Raw genomic sequence first — 17,899 nt, forward strand, 5'->3', positions numbered from 1 at the left:
AGAAAACAGAAGAAAGTTAACGGCCTAACATTGAGGGAGTTCTTTCTTGTGGGTGACAAGGTCTGGCTCTCCGTGGCAATAGGGACAGTGGTGGTATGAATTTATGCAAAGCCCCCGCTGAAAATACTGGTATTTTCAGAGCGCTTCTTCGCGTGCGAGCTGATTGGGGAGATACATATCTGAAGAACCATTTGGAAAGTTGCCTCAGTAATGCCTAGTATTTAAGCATAGATGTAAGAAACCAAGTCATAGGAATTTGCGGTGCAATTATCAAAGAAAGCCTTGATGCAAAAGTAAACAGTGCAGGCTGCTTCTCCGTACTTGCTAACGAAACCACGCATATTGCTGGAATCGAACAGCTTACTGCTTGTCCAAGGTACCTAAACAAGGATGCCAACGACATCGAAGAAATGTTTTTAGGTTTTAGCACCGGAATAGATGCTCTCTCTCTCATTGCGACTGCAGGTTCTATGTATATGTGTACAAATTGCTGAAGATTCTATTCGTCCTTCCAGTGACCACTGCCAGCGCAGAGAGAATATTTTTTAACAAGAGTTTACTAAAAAACAACTGGCGCTCTACAATGTCTAAGGAATGCATGGTTAGGCTGGCGCTTCTATACGCCCACAGTGACGTCGGCATTAAAGTGTCCGAAGTCATTTACCGCTTCGCTAAACATCCCCGCCGAGTGAAGTTTGTACTTCAGATAGCGAAGCGGTAGCACGCCGCGCCGACTGCCTGTCGCGGCTGGCTACCGCTTCCCACGGCGGACTATGACGCGGACAACTTTGACCACTACATCGTATCCTTGGAGCCAGCATTTCCTGATCTCAATACCTTGAAGACTGAGCAGCAAAACGACGACACTTTAAAACTGCTTGCTGCCAAACAGAAATCAGCAGCCAAACGTTATTGCACACGTGATGGGCTTCTGTACACGAACTATTCTACCACAGGTTCACGATATCTCCTGGTGGTCCTGAAAAGTCTGCGCACTTCCATCTTGCGGGCTATGGATGACGAACCAACCTCCGGTCATTTGGGAGCAGCTAGAACGCTTCGCCGTGTTCAAGAACGATTTTACTAGCCTACTATGCGTCAGACGACGCGACAGTACGTGTCTAGCTGCAACGAATGTCAGCGTCGCAAACGTCCTACAAGTACTCATCCTGGTAGATTACACATTGTGCCACCCCCAAGGACTCCATTCGAGCAAGTCGAGATCGACCTTCTCGGCCCTTTTCCACGGTCCTCTACGGAAATGGTTGGATCGTAGTAGATCCAACCATTTCAACCGTTCCAACCGATCAACAGTAGTTATAGTAGAACTAGAACTACTGTTGATCGCGATCAAGAAATCCGATCCGAACCGGCCCTGATCGCGACCTCAAGTCTACGTGTGATATCGGTATTTGTAGCAGTGACCACTGTAGATCGCCATCAAGAAATCCGATCTGGACCAGCCCCGATCGTGATCAGAAGTGTACGTGTCACATAGGTATTTGCAGCAGTGAGCACTGTTAATTCGATCAAGACAACCGATCCGGACCGGCACCGATCGCGATCAGCAGTGTACGTAATTTTCTGATTGATATCGGGGCTGGTCCGGATCGGATACACTTCTGATCGCGATCAGTGTCGGGCCGGATCGGATGTCTTGATAGCGATAAACAGTGGTAGCTGCTGCAAATACGAGTGCCACACGTACACTGGTGATCGCGATCGGAGCCCGTCCGGATCGACTTTTGATCGCGATCAATACCGGTGTCACACATACACTTCTGATCGCGATCGGAGCCGGTCGGATGTATTTCTTGATCGCGATAAGCATTGGTCGCTGTTACACAGTCCAACGATACCTATCGAGTTATTATCGTCTGCTGATCATCGGAAACTCTCAGAACTGCATAGTGCCTTTGTTACAAATCCAGATTTGCAAAATGCGGATAAATTTGGATAAAATTTCTATTGTACAGCTTACTATTGCTGATAAAAAGGTTTTTAAAGTTTCTTTATTGAGCTGCCTTCACTTCTTGTTTTTAGCGTTATCAGAACACTGCCCTTCATTATCAGAAACATTGCGATCGCAAATGACCGTGTAGCAACACTCGATCCGGATCAGTCCCTATCGCGATCAGAAGTGTACGTGTGACACCGGTATCGAGAAAGCAAGCCTCGCACAAGTATAATCATGGCTAAGCTTAACCATGCCTCAATTCCGTAGCCCGCGAAGAAAGAAAAAAGCTCTGTTGGTGCACTTTGGCACTTTCAGCACATTTAAAGGCTATCCCTGACAAAACAAAGCAATAACAGAGTTCTTAAATGAGGCGAGTGGCCAGGAAGCTTACCCAAACACATCAAAGCCTTTGCAAATGTCTCGCCGCAGCAACTCGACGGCCAACTGTCATGGTGGCGACTGCACCGAGACGCGGGAAAAATAAAAAAAATAGAGAACATGGCGCTAGAAATACCACGGGACGGCGATCAACCAATTGGAAGACGCAGACCTCCTTTCCTGCCAGCTGTCATGCTCCTCGCCGCAGCTACGGCGGCAATATAAAAGAATGTCGCTACCTTTAGTTTTATTCAGGGGGCTTAGACTTGCCATGCCGGACGCTGCATCTGTTAGTAACACATAGCATCAATGTAGCGGCGCGTGCTCTAGTGGCCTACTGTTACAGATGCCAACACAGGAAAGTGTACTTTGCAAAAAAGAAAAAAAAAGAACCTAGAATTTGCGCACGTATCCCACTGATATCTAGGAGCGCTTAGCTTTCACAGGTGATATCATGGTGTAAAGTGCGCAGGATGGAGCTTTGCAGCAGATGTCGAGATTAAATTTTGAGCTTCCCGATAGGGTGATTTGATTTTTATTAACAGAGTATCAAGAAGCCTTGCCACAAAAGAGCAATACGTAAGAACACTGTTGTGACACAGAGCTCCGACGCAGCCTGTCATCTTCACGAGGTACTGTGGAGACCTGGCGGGCGTAGAAGAGATCGTAGATGTAGCACACTGTATCAGTGTGAACAGGTAAAAGTGCCCGGCGCCGCTGCGAGCTCTATGCTACAGCTTGTGGGAACCACTCTGGACCTCCTCGGCTTCGTTGCTTAGTGCGCAGCCGTTCCGTGACCAGCAACTCAGGCTCGATCATGCGTTTGCACAAGTCCAAGCTTGCATTTCTCGCTTTGAAGGTCAGCACCTGCAGCATTTTTGAGCAGGAGGTCATCAAAGCCCAGGAATAAGTATGCCGATGAATGAACTAACCAGGAATATATAGTTTGCGAAAACAATAGTGTGATACATACAGATCCGAAGAGGTAATTTCGCAATCCCAAGAACATGGTATGCCCGTGTGCTTGCGTTGTAGTGCGCGTTAAAGAACCCCAAGTGGTCAAAATTGTTCCGGAGCCCTGCACTACAGCGTGCCTCATAATCAGAACTGGTTTTGGCACGTAAAACCCCCAGAAAAAAAAGAAGAGAAAGGAACAGCTCATGAAAAGTTCAGTCATCAATTGTTCAAGGTAAGTGCTCAAATTAGCTGCCCGCAAGCTATTGAACCAGAACACTAGTACGGACACACTCTACTGGTTAGGCACATTTATTGTCACTGCAGCATTTGTTCCGGCGGTATACGCAGAGGCCAGGATACATGCTTTGGCGTGACGCTGGTGCTAGAGTGCTACGACATGTGTCGATAAGTACATAAGGTCATTCGCGAGAAGCGGGCTTTAGGAATAGAATCCCAAAGAGAATTATGAGAACATCAATCGCGTGTAGATTTGAAATATTTCAAACAACAGCATGCGGTTAAATTGTAAGGTTTACTAATTCCCCGATGCATGGGATTATAGCGGGTACCGCAGCCGTCGACCGTGGACACCCAATCACGACGTACATTTCTTTTGGTGTCCTGAAAGCACTATAAAATCTTCGCCTGGCTCCCGTAACACAATCTATCTTGCCTGCCTAAAGTGATGCCGTGTTTATTTGCCCAAATCTTCCCAGAGCACAATGCCTTCCTGCAATAACGATTTACAGCTGGTAGATGACCACGTCACCTCGGTACTGTAACTGAAGTTACAACTTGCTATTCCTAACAGTAAAAACGCAAGGAGCGCCCTTAGCGTCTCTGAATAATCTGGAATTTGTTCACCGCGCACACATATATACTTAGGAAAAGGAACAGGAAGAGTGAAAGAGCGCTACTTGCTACTAGTTTTATATTGATGAAAAACGGAATATATACACTGGCAACCAAAAGAAGGAAACAATGCAAGGGACTGATATACAAGGAGAATGTAAATTATCATGATTGAAGCGCGGGCCCCCTTTGCCTTAAATCCCGGAAAGAAATGCAAATTCAAAAGTGTGCGCTAACGCACATATCGCCCAGCTGATTGACCGTTTCAGCCTTGTTAATTCGGGAGTAAGCTGGGTCCTATACTATGCCATCACTTCATATTGACTATATAACCGCTGTAATGAAGAACAGACGACGATGAAGCAGCCAAGCAAGCAAGCAAGCCGCAGTGTTGGTGGTAGCCAAGTGACCAGAGCTTGCGATTGCCTGGATTTTGACTGCTTGACGCCCACCGTTTCTTGACGATCGCCTTTGACGTTCCTCATCGTTTCTTGACGTTTACACGTCTGTAAATCACGTGATTCTTGGTGGAGGCGGCGTGGTTTCCCTCAACAACCTGGAACTTCGTTCCCGGACGCTCCCGTCTGTTCCTGCACCCATTATGGTCAACGAGGTCAACGAGACCTCGACTCGGAGCGACCCTTCGGCAGCCCTTGCCACCTGCGGGGCCGTGTACCATGAGCGGGATCCGCCCATCTTCGACGGCTCAGGTGACTCTGATGTTTAAGATTGGTTGTCGGCGTACGAACGAGTCAGCGCCAATAACAAAAGGGCCGATCAAATGAAGCTGACTCACGTCATGTTTTATCTTGCGGACACCGGGCAACTGTGGTATTGCAACCACAAGATTGACATTCTCACTTGGTTGGTTTTCAAGCCTTCCATTACGGATGGCTTTGGTCGGCGTGTGGCCCACAAGCTTCGAGCAGAGCAGCGCTTGCGTCAACGTGCGTAGCATCCAGGCGAGAATTTCGCGGGCTACATAGAGGATGTGCTCAATCTCTGCAACCGCGTCAACTCCACCATGACTGAGGAGGAGAAAATCAAGCACATACTGAAGGATATCGAGGACGACGCTTATCAGATGCTGCTCGATAGAAATTCCACCGCGATTGCTGCACTGGTCTCGTTGCGTCGGAGCTTTGACGAGTTGGGTCGGCAGCGCACGATCGCTCGCCAAGCCCTCACGACGCCCGACACACTACACACTATCAAGGTTGCAGCTAGCTACCTGCCCTGCCAATCAGCTGCCGCTACTACCCACAATCAAGGACTTTATCCGTGAAGAGGTAAAAAAAAATTAAATTCGAAGATGGGGTTTTACGTGCCGAAACCACGATCAGATTATGAGGCACGCCGTATGTGGGACTCCGGAAATTTGGACCACCTGGGGTTCTTTAACGTGCACCTAAATCTAAGTACACGGGCGTTTTCGCATTTCGCCCCCATCGAAATGCGGCCGCCATGGCCGGGATTCGATCCCGCGACCTTGTGCTCAGCAGACCAAAACCATAGCCACTGAGCAACCACGGCGGGTAGCGCGTCAGCTTTCATTGCTACCTTTCAAGCACGAGCCTACGCAGTATTTGGATCCTGACCTTTAACACGTCATTCGGACCCAGGTTGCTGAGGCCATCCCGCCTATGCCCCAACAACCACCCATCAAAACGCCGCCTCCTACGCTTTCGTCGCGGTTTGGCTCCCTCAACAGCCTGCGCCGTATGCTCGACCTGTGATGCCGACCCATGCCTTGCCGACGACCTAGGGAGCCTACACCTAGGGTTCCCTACGACGACCGCGAATGCTGCGCCGCTCTCCTTCGTACAACCTTGGGCTCCCTTTTTCCGCTGCCCCGACACGTGGAAAATGGCGGACAACAGGCCCATCTGCTTCGCCTGTGGTGTCGCTGGACACGTCGCCCGCCACTGTCGCCGATGTCCACCTTCTCCATTTGACGTCGTGGGCAGGCCTGTCCCTTCGTCGGCATGGATGCTATCAAGGTACACCCTTGACGATCCACCTCCCCATACCAACCGCCAGTCACCGTCTCCGCGACGACGCTCACTGTCACCCATGCGTCCCCGACCTACTACAGAAAAGCGAAACTGATTATTGCAGTTCCGGAGACAAGAGCTGCATGCGAGTTGGACTGTCCAAGGCCTTCATCTGTTTCGCAGCAAAACAATATCGACTTCGATCTTGAATGAAACGCCGCACAAACGCGTATTGACAGGGGGGGCACGATTTCTGTAACCTGCGAGAACCTATACCGCAAGATAAAAAACAGTGACTACGTCGCTCTCGGGATTTATGCTCCGCACTGCCAGCTCACAGTAAATTGCGCCTTCAGCTGTGTGCACCGCGCGTGTAGTTATTTAAGATGACTTTGTGTCATTGAGTTTTTCGTGTTTTCGTCATGCTCTCACGACATTAGTGTTGGATGGGACTTCCTTTCGCGTCATTCCGCCATCACAGACTGCTCCCGTGCAGAAGTGGCCCTTGCGCCATTGCAAACCTATTTTTCGGTGGATCCTCCTCCCGGCGCTCACAAACTTGGCGTTGCTGCGGACAGAGATATAACTCCGAAAACGTTGACTCTTGTACCCCTGTCCTGTGCGGCCGTCCCAGACGGAACTGTTCTGTTTGCCCCGTGAAAAGTACTCCGCCGCCGCGGCATACGACTACCGTGTTCCGTACTTACCGTTGAACCAGCTGCTACAGCCATGTTCGTTTCCACCTGGCTCAAGTCCACCGTTACTTTACTTCGTGGGGAATCTTTGGGTCACATGCAAGATGTTCAGCTCCTGTGCTCCCTGGCGTTTCCTGAGGACCAAGCTTATCTTCCAATGAATGCCATGACGTCACCTGCTCTCAAACCAGCTCCAGACACTTTCCACCCTTCTATATTGTCACAGATCTATCGTCAACACGTCACAACAAACTCCTGGCCCTTCTTCGAGACTTCCACTCTTCCTTCGATTTTGCTCCATCATCTTTGGGTCGTACAGCGAGCGTCACACACCACATTGACAACAGTTGTCATGCTTCTTTACACCAACCACCATATCGAGTTTCAGCGGAAGAACGGCGTATTATCAACGAAGATGTTGATTATATGCTTAAGTGAGGTGTCATTCAGCCGTCCGAGAGCCCCTGGTCTTCTCGTGTTGTACTATTGCGCAAAAAAGATGGATCTATCAAATTCTGTATCGACTATAGCCATCTGAATAATACCACTCGGAAGGGCGTATACCTGTGGCCGCTCATCGATGACGCTCACGATTGCTTGCAAGGGTCAGAATAGTTCTCGTCTTTGGATTTGCTCTCGGATTATTGGCAAGTTCCAATCACCGACCCAGTCCGACCGAAGACGACTTTCGTCACTCCTGACGGACTGTATGAGTTTAACGTCATGCCGTTCGGATTGTTTAACGCGCCTGCTACTTACGAATGAATGATGGATAACATCCTTCATGGCTACAAGTGGAATACCTATCTCTGCTACCTTGTCGACATTGTAGTTTTTTCCCGAGATTTTACAACTCACCTTGTTCGTCTTCGTGCGATTAACAGGTGCCTCACCTCTGCTGGCCTTCAACTTAACATAAAGAAGTGCCGTTTTGGTGCTCGCCAGCTCACGATACGGTCACCATACTGTGATACTATGTCATGCAAGGAGGGCGTTCTTCAAGACCCTGCGAAGCTCCGTACCGTAGCCGAATATCGCAAGCCCAAATCCACGAAAACGCTTCGAAGTTTTACTGGGAGTGCTCATACGCAGCAGCGTAGGGTGCGTGCGCACGTGAATTCTTCTGGTCAGCTCTCGTATTTTCGTCGTTTTGTGCGCGACATTGCTTCTATCATCGCGCCCTCTTACCAACCTTCTGGGAGCTTCTAACGGCTTGTCTGCTTGGTCACGAGCGTGCGACGAATCTTTTGTGACGCTGCGGCGCCTACTAACGTCGCCACCAATAATTCATCACTTTGACCCTAATGTGCCTGCAGAGATCCATACTGACGCCCGCGGTGTGGGCCGTGGTGCAGTATTGGTTGAACCGCAAGAAAGCCGAGCGTAATTATTCCGTCACTGAGAAAGAGTGCCTCGCCATAATTTGGGCTTTGTATAAGTTTCGTCCGTACCTCCACGGCCGCCCTTTTGACGTCTCACGTATCATCATTGCTATGCTGGTTCTCGTCGCTGAAAGATCCCTCGGGACGCCTCGGTCATGGGGCGCTTCGGCTACAAGAATACGACATTCGTGTTGTGTAACGATCCGGCCGCAAGCACTCGAACGCTGATTCGCTGTTACGCTGACCGCTAGCGTCTAACAGGGCTTCTCCGTTGTCGCCTATTGTTGTCGCTCCCTTGTCGCCTATTGACTTCAGAGACTTGCCGCGAAGCCACGCAAGAATGCGTGGACTTGTCAACTCCTTGATTCCTAACTGATCCATCTGCTCATCCCGCCTCAAGAACTATCTATTGCCAAGCCGCCCATTTCGATGTTAGAGACGATATCCTGTATCGGCGGAATTACGCGTCTGATGGCCGGAGGTGGCTGCTAGTGGCACCCCCGAAACATGCGCACAAAAATCTGCGCTATTTTCCACACCGACCCACAAAGCTCTCACGCCGGCGTTCTCAAGACCTACAACCGCCTGCGTCAGCGATACTACTGGCGTGGAATATATAAATGTGTATGCAAGTACATACGTACTTGCACTGCCTATCAGCGGCGCAAGGATACACCTCAACGCCCTACCGGTACAGTTCAGCCTCTTCCTTGCCCGTGCGTCCATTTGACCGCGTCGGTATCGAATTATACAACACACTTCCCTCGACCACCTCTGCTAATAGGTGGATAATTGTCGGCGTGGACCAGCTCAAGCGTTACGCGGAGACTGTAACTTTGCCTACAGCCACAGCGAGAGACGTTGCGTTTTTAATCTCACACAACTTCGTCCTGCGCCACGCTGCTACCCGTGAACTGCTGAGCGACAGTGGACGTGTTTTCCTGTCTGATGCTACTTAAGCCTTGCACGTTCAACGCAATATCGTTCATCGCATTACAACTTCATATCATCCGCAAACGAATGGCCTAACTGAACGATGTAATCGCACTCTCCGTGATATGCGGACAATGTACTCCGCATCGGACCAGACCAATTGAGACAATGTCCTTCCATTCGTCGTGTATCCGTACAACATTGACGCACGCAAATACAGGATTCTCACCCTTATTTCTCTTCTACGGACGCAAGCTATCGTGCCCACTGGACACTATGCTTTTCTACGCCGCACACACCTTAGTAATCTGCATACACTCGAATTCCTGATATTACCAGGTACGCCGAAGACTGTCGACAATTGGCCCGTTCATTGACAACTGAGGACCAAGGTAACCAGAAGCTAAGGTACGACACCGACCGACCTGCCCATACTTTTGCGATCGGTACCCTCGTTTGGCTTAATTTGGATCCCTCCGAGTGACCCTAGGCTTTTGTATAAATTACTGGTCCGATATCACGGGCCCTACCGCATCCTCACTCGTACATCTCCAGTCAAAATGAGGTTGAACCTGTGACATCTGAAGACGTCTTCACATCAAACGTGACGTCATGCGATGACGTCTTCGTCAAGCGATGATGTGAATTGAGGATGTCGGGTGATGCATCATGGAGAAGCAGCACACCGTGCGTTTTCCGCTTCTTTGCACTGTCTCTGGGATCGGCTCACATTTTTTTAAAACACCGCGCACACGGAGACGAGAAACCCTGACCAATTAGAGGGTAACAGCAAGGTCGATCCAAATGGTCGCGAAGCTTCGGGCGAAAAGCGTTTCAGAACGAATTGTCACCGACATCAGCAAGGGTGGTTATGGGAGCAGCGATAAAAGCGCGACTATGTTTGGAGGGAACAAGCATTGTTAAAAAAACAGTTTTTTAATTAAAGCGAGATACAGTTACATTTATTCAACGCAAATAAAATTCCTTATCAATTTTATACACGCATGGTGAAAAAAGAACAACTATATTTTGCTTGATCATCATCAATAAATACCTTTTTTTGAGCGCCCGCCGCAAGAGCGCCCACCAATACCGGGGGGTGTTGACGCCGCTATCACTTGCAATGCAATGCAGCTCTTGAAGTGGGTAGAAAGGCGCGCTCGTAAAGTACACCTGTTACAATACGCCCCCCTCACACGTTGTGTTGCTTTGCTTGTCGACGTTTGTCTGAATTTGGTGACGCCTGTAGTTTCGTTGTTTCTTAACCTGTTCAGTCAAAAGTAGTGAGTTGCGACCGCCAGATAATTGTTTACTTAAGTTGTTTTCTTGGGAAAGCGCTGGCCGACGGGCTTGGCGTCCAACGAAAGAACGAGCACTCTACGCCCAAAGAGTTCGTCGGCCTCCAAAGAAAGTACGTTCCGTGCAGCGATGCAATTTAGACACCCGTACGGCTGAACTTTTCCTGCATTGCTTCCCGCGCTTAAAGCTCGAAACGCCCATCAAGTCGAATGGCGGGGCATTTGAATATACAGCTCTAATGGCAGGCCTTCGAAAACAAATTTCGCGCCTTTGAGAACAAAATGACGTCACTTCTGTTTTTAACGGATATGACGTCAGATTATTATTCTTCCGTCGGAAGTGTTCCCTCCTAACACAAATGGCGCTAAGCCCCATGAAGCAGAGAGGAACCGGCATGTTTTGAACAAATGGGCTTCTATGCAAGCTTCGCTACCAGGTATATTTACCTTGGTAGCAGTTTCGCTGTAAAAGATGCGCGCAACCGCAGTCGCCGCAATGAATGCCGAGCAGACCTAGGAGAACATTGTATAGGCTGCAGTGATGGTCGCGTAACCGGTCGTTGAGGCATCGGCCTGATTGTCCGACGTATGTTTTTTCCACAAGTCAGTGGTATTGAACATATGGTCCCCACTACGCAGAGGACGAAACGTGAACTGTGTTTCACAGAACAAGCTAGGATATTTGCGAGGGGTCCGTTCACCAACTTGCACAGTTTACTGAAGGTTATCAGGGTTGCTATGCAGGATGCGCCAAGTTTGGCGAAACTCGGGATCTTCACGAGCTCTGGCGACGCCCCAAGATGACAGAACTAATGGTAACAAGACAAGTTTGTCCGTCGGCACGCCTCCCGTTTCATTGGTTATCTAGATTCACTCTGGGTGGCTATCATCTCTTGGTCGTTGCCATATGGGCGGTCGACAAACTGGGGCTCACGTGATCATACGGTCGGTGCATGGTCGTCTCTTCTTTCACTTGTTTGTCTTTCCACCGAGTGCATTACAGGCACAAGCAAGATATAAAATAAATGCATTTATTACAATAATATTAGTCACATTAACGTTGGTTATAAGCATTTTAAAATTTACAAGATGTACACTGAATATGCATTAGACGAATTTGTAGTTAATTACGTTTCGCGTTATACCACGAGGGGACGCTCGCCCTCCATTCCCCCCCCCCCCTCTTGATTGGATTGGCGCGGCTCAATACATGTTTGCGCTAGCATTTCCGAGCACAGATTGGTGTGCGCTTGGTTTTCGCACTAAGCTTTCAACAGATCGCTCGTTGCTCCTTCTCTTTCCACTGGATTGAATTGGTGCGGCTCGCTACGTGCTTGCGCTCCCATTTCCGAGCACAGATTGGTGTGCGCCTGGTTCTCGCACTGGTATTTTAACAGATCGCTCGTTTCTCGCGCTAAAGTAAGGCTGCGAGACGAAGTGAGCGTCGGCTAGCACAGAAGTGGTTTGCCGCGCGCTTAGCGTGTAAGCAAGCAGTAATGACGGAAATCATTGGGTCACAAAACTACGCTGTATTTTCTTTTATTTTATGATGCACCTTCATACTGCCTAGCGCCGTGCGATGGCTTATAACAACTGTAAGAAGGAGTCTTCATAGTGGATAATCCGAGCGATCCGTGGTTTCTAACAAATGCAAGAAAGTGTCTTTGCAGCGCACGTGGCCGTTGACTACCATCACGTCCATCCCAGGTGGGACTCCAGCACCTGTCCAGCTCGGACCCAGAACAGCAACAAGCCCTGGTCAATAGAGCCCGGATGGCGGCAAAAGCCAATGGTCTTCCGGACTAGGAGGTCCGACCACAAAACGGCTATTAATTTCCAATAATAAATGTTTTATTCTCTCTCTCTCCAGCATCGGTGCAGTTACCCTGTACGCACCGCTGACGTGGTGGCGCTTCACTTTTTGACAATACCTTTCTATTTTTTGGCGTGTGAACGTCCGTGATGAGGTCCACAAAGATCACGCTGTTGTTGACTGTTTCCCAATGCACATTGAGGCACAGCCCCGTTAGCATCTACTAAATTTGGGATACAGTTGGATGCGGACAATTCGGTACTATGAAGAATGGTCCCCGGTTGAACATTGGCAGCAATAATGGCTCCTAGCGTCGCCGCCTTTCGTCGGTCGACCTTGATAAGTCGCAGCACCCCTCTGATCACGCAGACCATGCGGAAGACCCATGGGCCAGCATCTTTAACACCGCCGTAATTTTGGCGGCTCGCTGAAACGTTGTCGCCCGTCATTAGGTGGCCTCGACTGTACTTTTGCTCGCCGCGAAGAAGGCACTCGTCAATTTGCGCTATCCTCCCGGAGCCACCGAGTGGAGGTGCGCAAGCAGTTCGTCCCTCGCGACCTCACGGAGGTATGTCCTGCAGTCGGCGATGATGTGCTCCGACAGAGGGAACAAGTCGCCGGTCATCTTCTTCAACAGCCATACGTATACGCTTTTGCTCACGCAGTGCGTGAGCCGAATCATTTGCCGCTTGGAGGAGTGGTCGTTCGGACGGCCGAGGCGGACCGTGTTGGGGAAGTAACTTCCTTCGCCTCTCTGCCCGTGCAGTGCAGCGGTACCGTATAACTGCGAAAACTGCTTTCGGCACCAGTTACACCAGAAGCCAGCCCGGCGACCATCTGAGTTTTCCTATGTAATGTGACCACTACGCCTTCGCAGATTGGGTAGTCCGGGTTGAACCCCAGGTGCTCGCAGGTGCCCCAGTACTCCAATGACGACCCCGGAACTGGCATGGCGCTCGGGCGTGGTGGAAGAACAGCGCTTGAAGCCGGAGGGAGCTGAAGTGATCGCATGAACTTTTCCTCCGCAGCCTAGTCACAGCAGTCTGTGCTGGGAAAGCATAATTTGCCCGCCACGCTGTCTCCGCAGACGAGGGCCTTCGCCTAACTCTTCACACAGCCAGTGCACTCACGTTTTGGAAAGGCAAAAATTACGTTGAAAATCTACGTCAGACATGTAGGTGAACGGGTCCAGATGGTCATATTGACGCTTGCTGTCGCTGGATGCGATGACACAGGCTGATGCTGCCGCCACCATGTTCCCGAGTTCAACTCGAGGGGGGTTTCGCGATGTACGAGTTTGGCACGAGTTCGCGTGTCAATAAAAACCATAGGTCACGCCCCGCCCGAGGCATGTAGCTCTTGTGCGCGCGCCCACCATGGTTGGGCCACGCCCAAATTATTTTCCGGCAGCAGCGACGTGGTGTGGAACTGTGAGGCTTCAACAATCTTGACCGCCGAAAGAAAATGCGCACAGCACACTGTCATCGGTGATGTACCAAGAACGACTATCAAAAACAAAGCCGCGACTTTCGCTGGCTTATGCATCTTTCTTCTTAGGCTGTGATGGCCCCACAACACGCTTCATTGTCTGCATTGTAGCGACGTAGCGCACAGCAAATATTTATCGGCATGACACTGTAGCTGCTTGCAAGGCGTCGATGCGCCGGGGTGGAAGACGACGCTGAGCAGTGCGTAGTGTTTTCCAACGTCAAGGTATCGCAGCTGTTGTTTGAGATGGCTGCTCTGTCATCGGTGATGTATCGGACCCGCAGTGTCGCAAACACAGTCAACGTCGAGAAACGCTCGCTATTTTAGACCCAGTGCGATGGCTTTTCTTCATCACAAGTGCGGAACACTTAACAGTTGCAACCCCTTCCTCCGCTCGAAGTCTAATTTCCTAACTGCACACAAGAGCCATCACCCCCTAAAATGCAATTGCTGCATGCGCTGTCGTTACTATATCCATCTGCGATCGTTGTTAGCTCAGCAGCAGAGGCAATCTGCAACCACATTGGTGAGAACACACTCAAATTCAGCGTACATGCGCACGGAGGCACCTTCACTGGGCAAGCGATGACAAGCGATGAATTGTGTCGCTGGGAAGCGCGCTCTTCTTTGAATGCATCACGGTGGCTTCGCGCACGCAGATAAGCGAGCGCATTTTCACTGTGCTGCATCACTACGGACCCTAAAATACCGCACAGCCATTGTGAAGTGATAGCCGTTGCTCCCGTCTCTATGGCTAGAGTGTCGTTCCAGTTGGAAAAGCGGTGGCCTTAATAGCCGCCTCAGTGAACCATCTGCGGTGAACAACCATGCCGTGCGCTGCGTTGTCATTCCCCTAATAGACAGGGAATGGAAAGATCGTCGTCATGACTGACTTTATCAAGGATAGCACTGCAGCGCCCCTGGCGACTGCTCACCGTATGAACTCCCTCGTGCGTGCGACCCTCTAGAATGTATCCGCTTGAAAGCTTTCGCCTCACTGTCGCCACTCGCGGCAAAAAAGTGCAAAATCGAACAATTCACTCGATGTCCGTTTTCATCACAAATTTATAGCATTCAAAAAGAAAAACCGATACATTAAGAAGTAAAATGTTCGTTATTGTATTTGTTGTATTTTAAGTATTGGATTTAGGGAAATTGTAGGTGCAAGAATGCACCGCATGTGCCCTGTTCGCGTTCGACGTAGGATAGAAAGATAACGCCCGAAAGAGGCACGCCCTTGACGGGCCCGAGAAAGGCGTGGCAATTGCGGCTCACGGCAAGTGTGCAGATAGACAGCGGGACAGTGACGGTATTGCTAAATTGCGATAATACGCTGATAAGAATACGCGGCGCTGGCGCGTTGCGCTGCCCAGTCTTCTGTGCTTGAAGCGCGGAAGCACTGTGCCGCGCAAGGTGCATTCGTGTTGTCATATGCGGCTTTAACTCCACATTTCTTTTTGCCGGCTGTTTTTGCACGTTCCTTGCTATCTCCATTCACTGACTGCCATCGAACAAACTCGGGTAAAACTCGTGCGAACGAGAAACTCGGCGCATCCTGCATAGCACCCCAGGCGTGGAAAGCCCACCTGCAAGTTGGCGAGTCGTCGAAGCTTTTCCAGCCAATGCGAGATGTTGTGCTCATAGCGCAGCCCAACCAGCCGCTTCTTATCAGAGGGTTCACGTACCGTATGGAACGCTCCTCGCCGAACCAGCTTCAGCAGACTTTCGGCCACAGCGCAAAACAACGTTTCAGGGTAACCGGCTTCGCCAACCGGGCTGCCAGTGTTTCAGAACTGTGCTACAGAACGTGACGGCATAATTTCTTCAAGGCGTTGACAAAGCGTAGGTTTGTTATTCTCCACTTAACCAGCTTCGAATGAGCCAACTTGTAACGCAAAAGTGGCTTTCTCCGCAGTAGCTCATACATCCAGCAAAAACGAGTAGATGAACAAAAAATGTTAGCTCAAGAAGCCTCAGTGTCTCATTTACAGGCTACTGATGTGGCAACTGCTGTGGCTGAAAAGATTTGTCGAAGTGGCTACACTGCTGGATTATACTTTGCGAAAGCGAAACAGTCAACTAGTATTAAAAGAAATCATTAAAAAAACGGCAGGCTCGAACAAAAAATGATACATGTCGCCTAGTTGCATAGTGAATGCAAAGCCTAGGACCTAGCTCCTAACTACCTAACCTAACTCGCGAAACTATCGAGGCTAAAATGATAAATAAGCTGGGAAATATGTGCATTATAAGACACCGCGTTGCGCTGTAGAATTAAGAATTTGAATTTCTTGCCGGGTTTTAAGGCAAATGTCGGCACGTGCTTGAATCATGATAAATGATATAACCGTCGCTCTCTTTGCGTATCAGTCCCTTGCCCTGTTACTCTTTTTTTCAGTGTATATACTCAGCTCTTCACAAAAACAAAACTAGTTGGGAGTTAGTGCTGTTTCACCCTGCCTGTGCCTTTTCCTAAGTATCTGTGCGCAGCGAACACATTGAAAATGCAACGTTACCAACACGCCCAATCTTCAACCATTGCGCTAGCGAGCAGCACTGCAATTTGTAGTTTTGAAACAAGTCCGGCCATTTCTGCGGGTGCGGATATCTGTGCATTCCAAGCGCACTCGGATATACTTTTCCAAAGCCACTTCACCATTGCACCATCTTTTGCGACACAAAGGCAGACTTATAAAGCTGGTATCGGAGGCAATACAGTTACCCTATCGAGCACAAGACCAGACACCTTGATATGCTTTATCAATGCGGGCCTGTACATTCTAGTGTAAGTGTAAATGATGGTGCCGGCGAAAATTTTCACTGACGAAGCGACATTTGTTCGATTAAACTGCTAAAGCTTTGGAGACGCCAGCTGCATGGGTAAAAAACGTGGCCGAAAAAGCCTACTGCAGCGCCGTTCAAAAGGCAAAAATATTTTTTTTTACGCAAGGCCTGCAATCACTGCTTAAAAATAACCCCGAAAGTTTTGGGAACGTATCTCCCCGTGTAGTGCTACTTCTAGTGCATCCCTGCAAGACGATTCCGGCATCGCCGTCAATGGAGAGGACTGCACAAATGTTTTTATCAATCACTTTCCGCTATGTTTACCCAGGAGGAGGTATTCAGAAGCCATTCTAAAATGCCCCCACCGACAGAGGTACATAACCCGTTTATAGAGCCATCACCATAACCCCTGACGGTATTTCCAGATTAATTAGCACTCTTAAGGTATCCGCGTCCGCTGGTGTAGATGGTATAAACTCTAAGATTTTGATGGACACTGCCATTCCATTCTAGTGCTATCCTTTGCCACATTTTCAGCAATCATTATAGTCAGGCGAAGTACCATATGATTGGAAGTTGGGTAAAGTAATTCCTGTATTTGAATCAGGTAACAAAAGTTCTGTTAACCACTAACGTCCTATATCTCTAACTAGTGTCTCTGGTACGCTTCTTGAGCACATAATTGTATATAACATTGCACAACACTTAGAAAAAAAACGGTTTCTTCTTTCCTAACCATCACGGATTTAGAAAAGGTTTCTCGTGTTAAACACAATTACTTGAGTTTACTTATGACCTTCACGTAAGCATGGATGATAATTTCCAGACTGACTCTGTATTCATGAATTTTTCGAAGGCCTTTGACAGTGTTGCGCACGGTCGTCTGTTTTCCAAACTGTCTTACCTTAACCTCGACTACCTTACCGTCTCATGGCTTCGTAAGTCATTTCAGTCCGTGAGCAGTTCACAGTCATTAACAACTACACTTCTGATACGTCTAATGTTACGTCCGGTGTACCTCAGGGTAGCGGGCTGGGTCCTCTTTTATTTATCATTTTCATGAATAGACAGTTTTAGTTACACGCACGTAGAGGCTTTGCGTACGTAGAGCTTCTACGTGTTAGCAGTGCGCATGCGCAGAACGTAGCGGCCGCGCGCTGGTCTCACGGACGTACGTGAGATTCGATTTTTTTGCGTGCGTTTCTTGCGCACGTAGACAGATTCGCGCGGGGGTTTCGCGAGACCACGAACAAGCGATAGCGTGCTGAGCACGCGCAGATGGCTTGCATGGAAACACGGCGACAGGATGACTGGTCATCTATTTCATTCCATGTCAACGATGAAAGCAGATAACGCTTGCACAACACA

At 49.2% G+C, this 17,899-nt stretch overlaps 1 protein-coding gene across 1 annotated transcript in view; it reads right to left on the minus strand.

Moving 5' to 3' along the window:
- Positions 1-3,061: 3,061 nt before the first annotated feature.
- Positions 3,062-17,899, minus strand: part of LOC119440055 (galactose-3-O-sulfotransferase 4) — a 69,532-nt gene continuing 54,694 nt past the window's right edge. Inside the window, exon 5 of the mRNA XM_049662722.1 lies at positions 3,062-3,202. Within this exon, the coding sequence (XP_049518679.1) occupies positions 3,062-3,202 (141 nt within the window). The remainder of the gene's footprint in view (positions 3,203-17,899) is intronic.

This window comes from Dermacentor silvarum, chromosome 2 (genome assembly GCF_013339745.2).
Source record: "Dermacentor silvarum isolate Dsil-2018 chromosome 2, BIME_Dsil_1.4, whole genome shotgun sequence".
NCBI classification, from domain to species: domain Eukaryota; kingdom Metazoa; phylum Arthropoda; class Arachnida; order Ixodida; family Ixodidae; genus Dermacentor; species Dermacentor silvarum.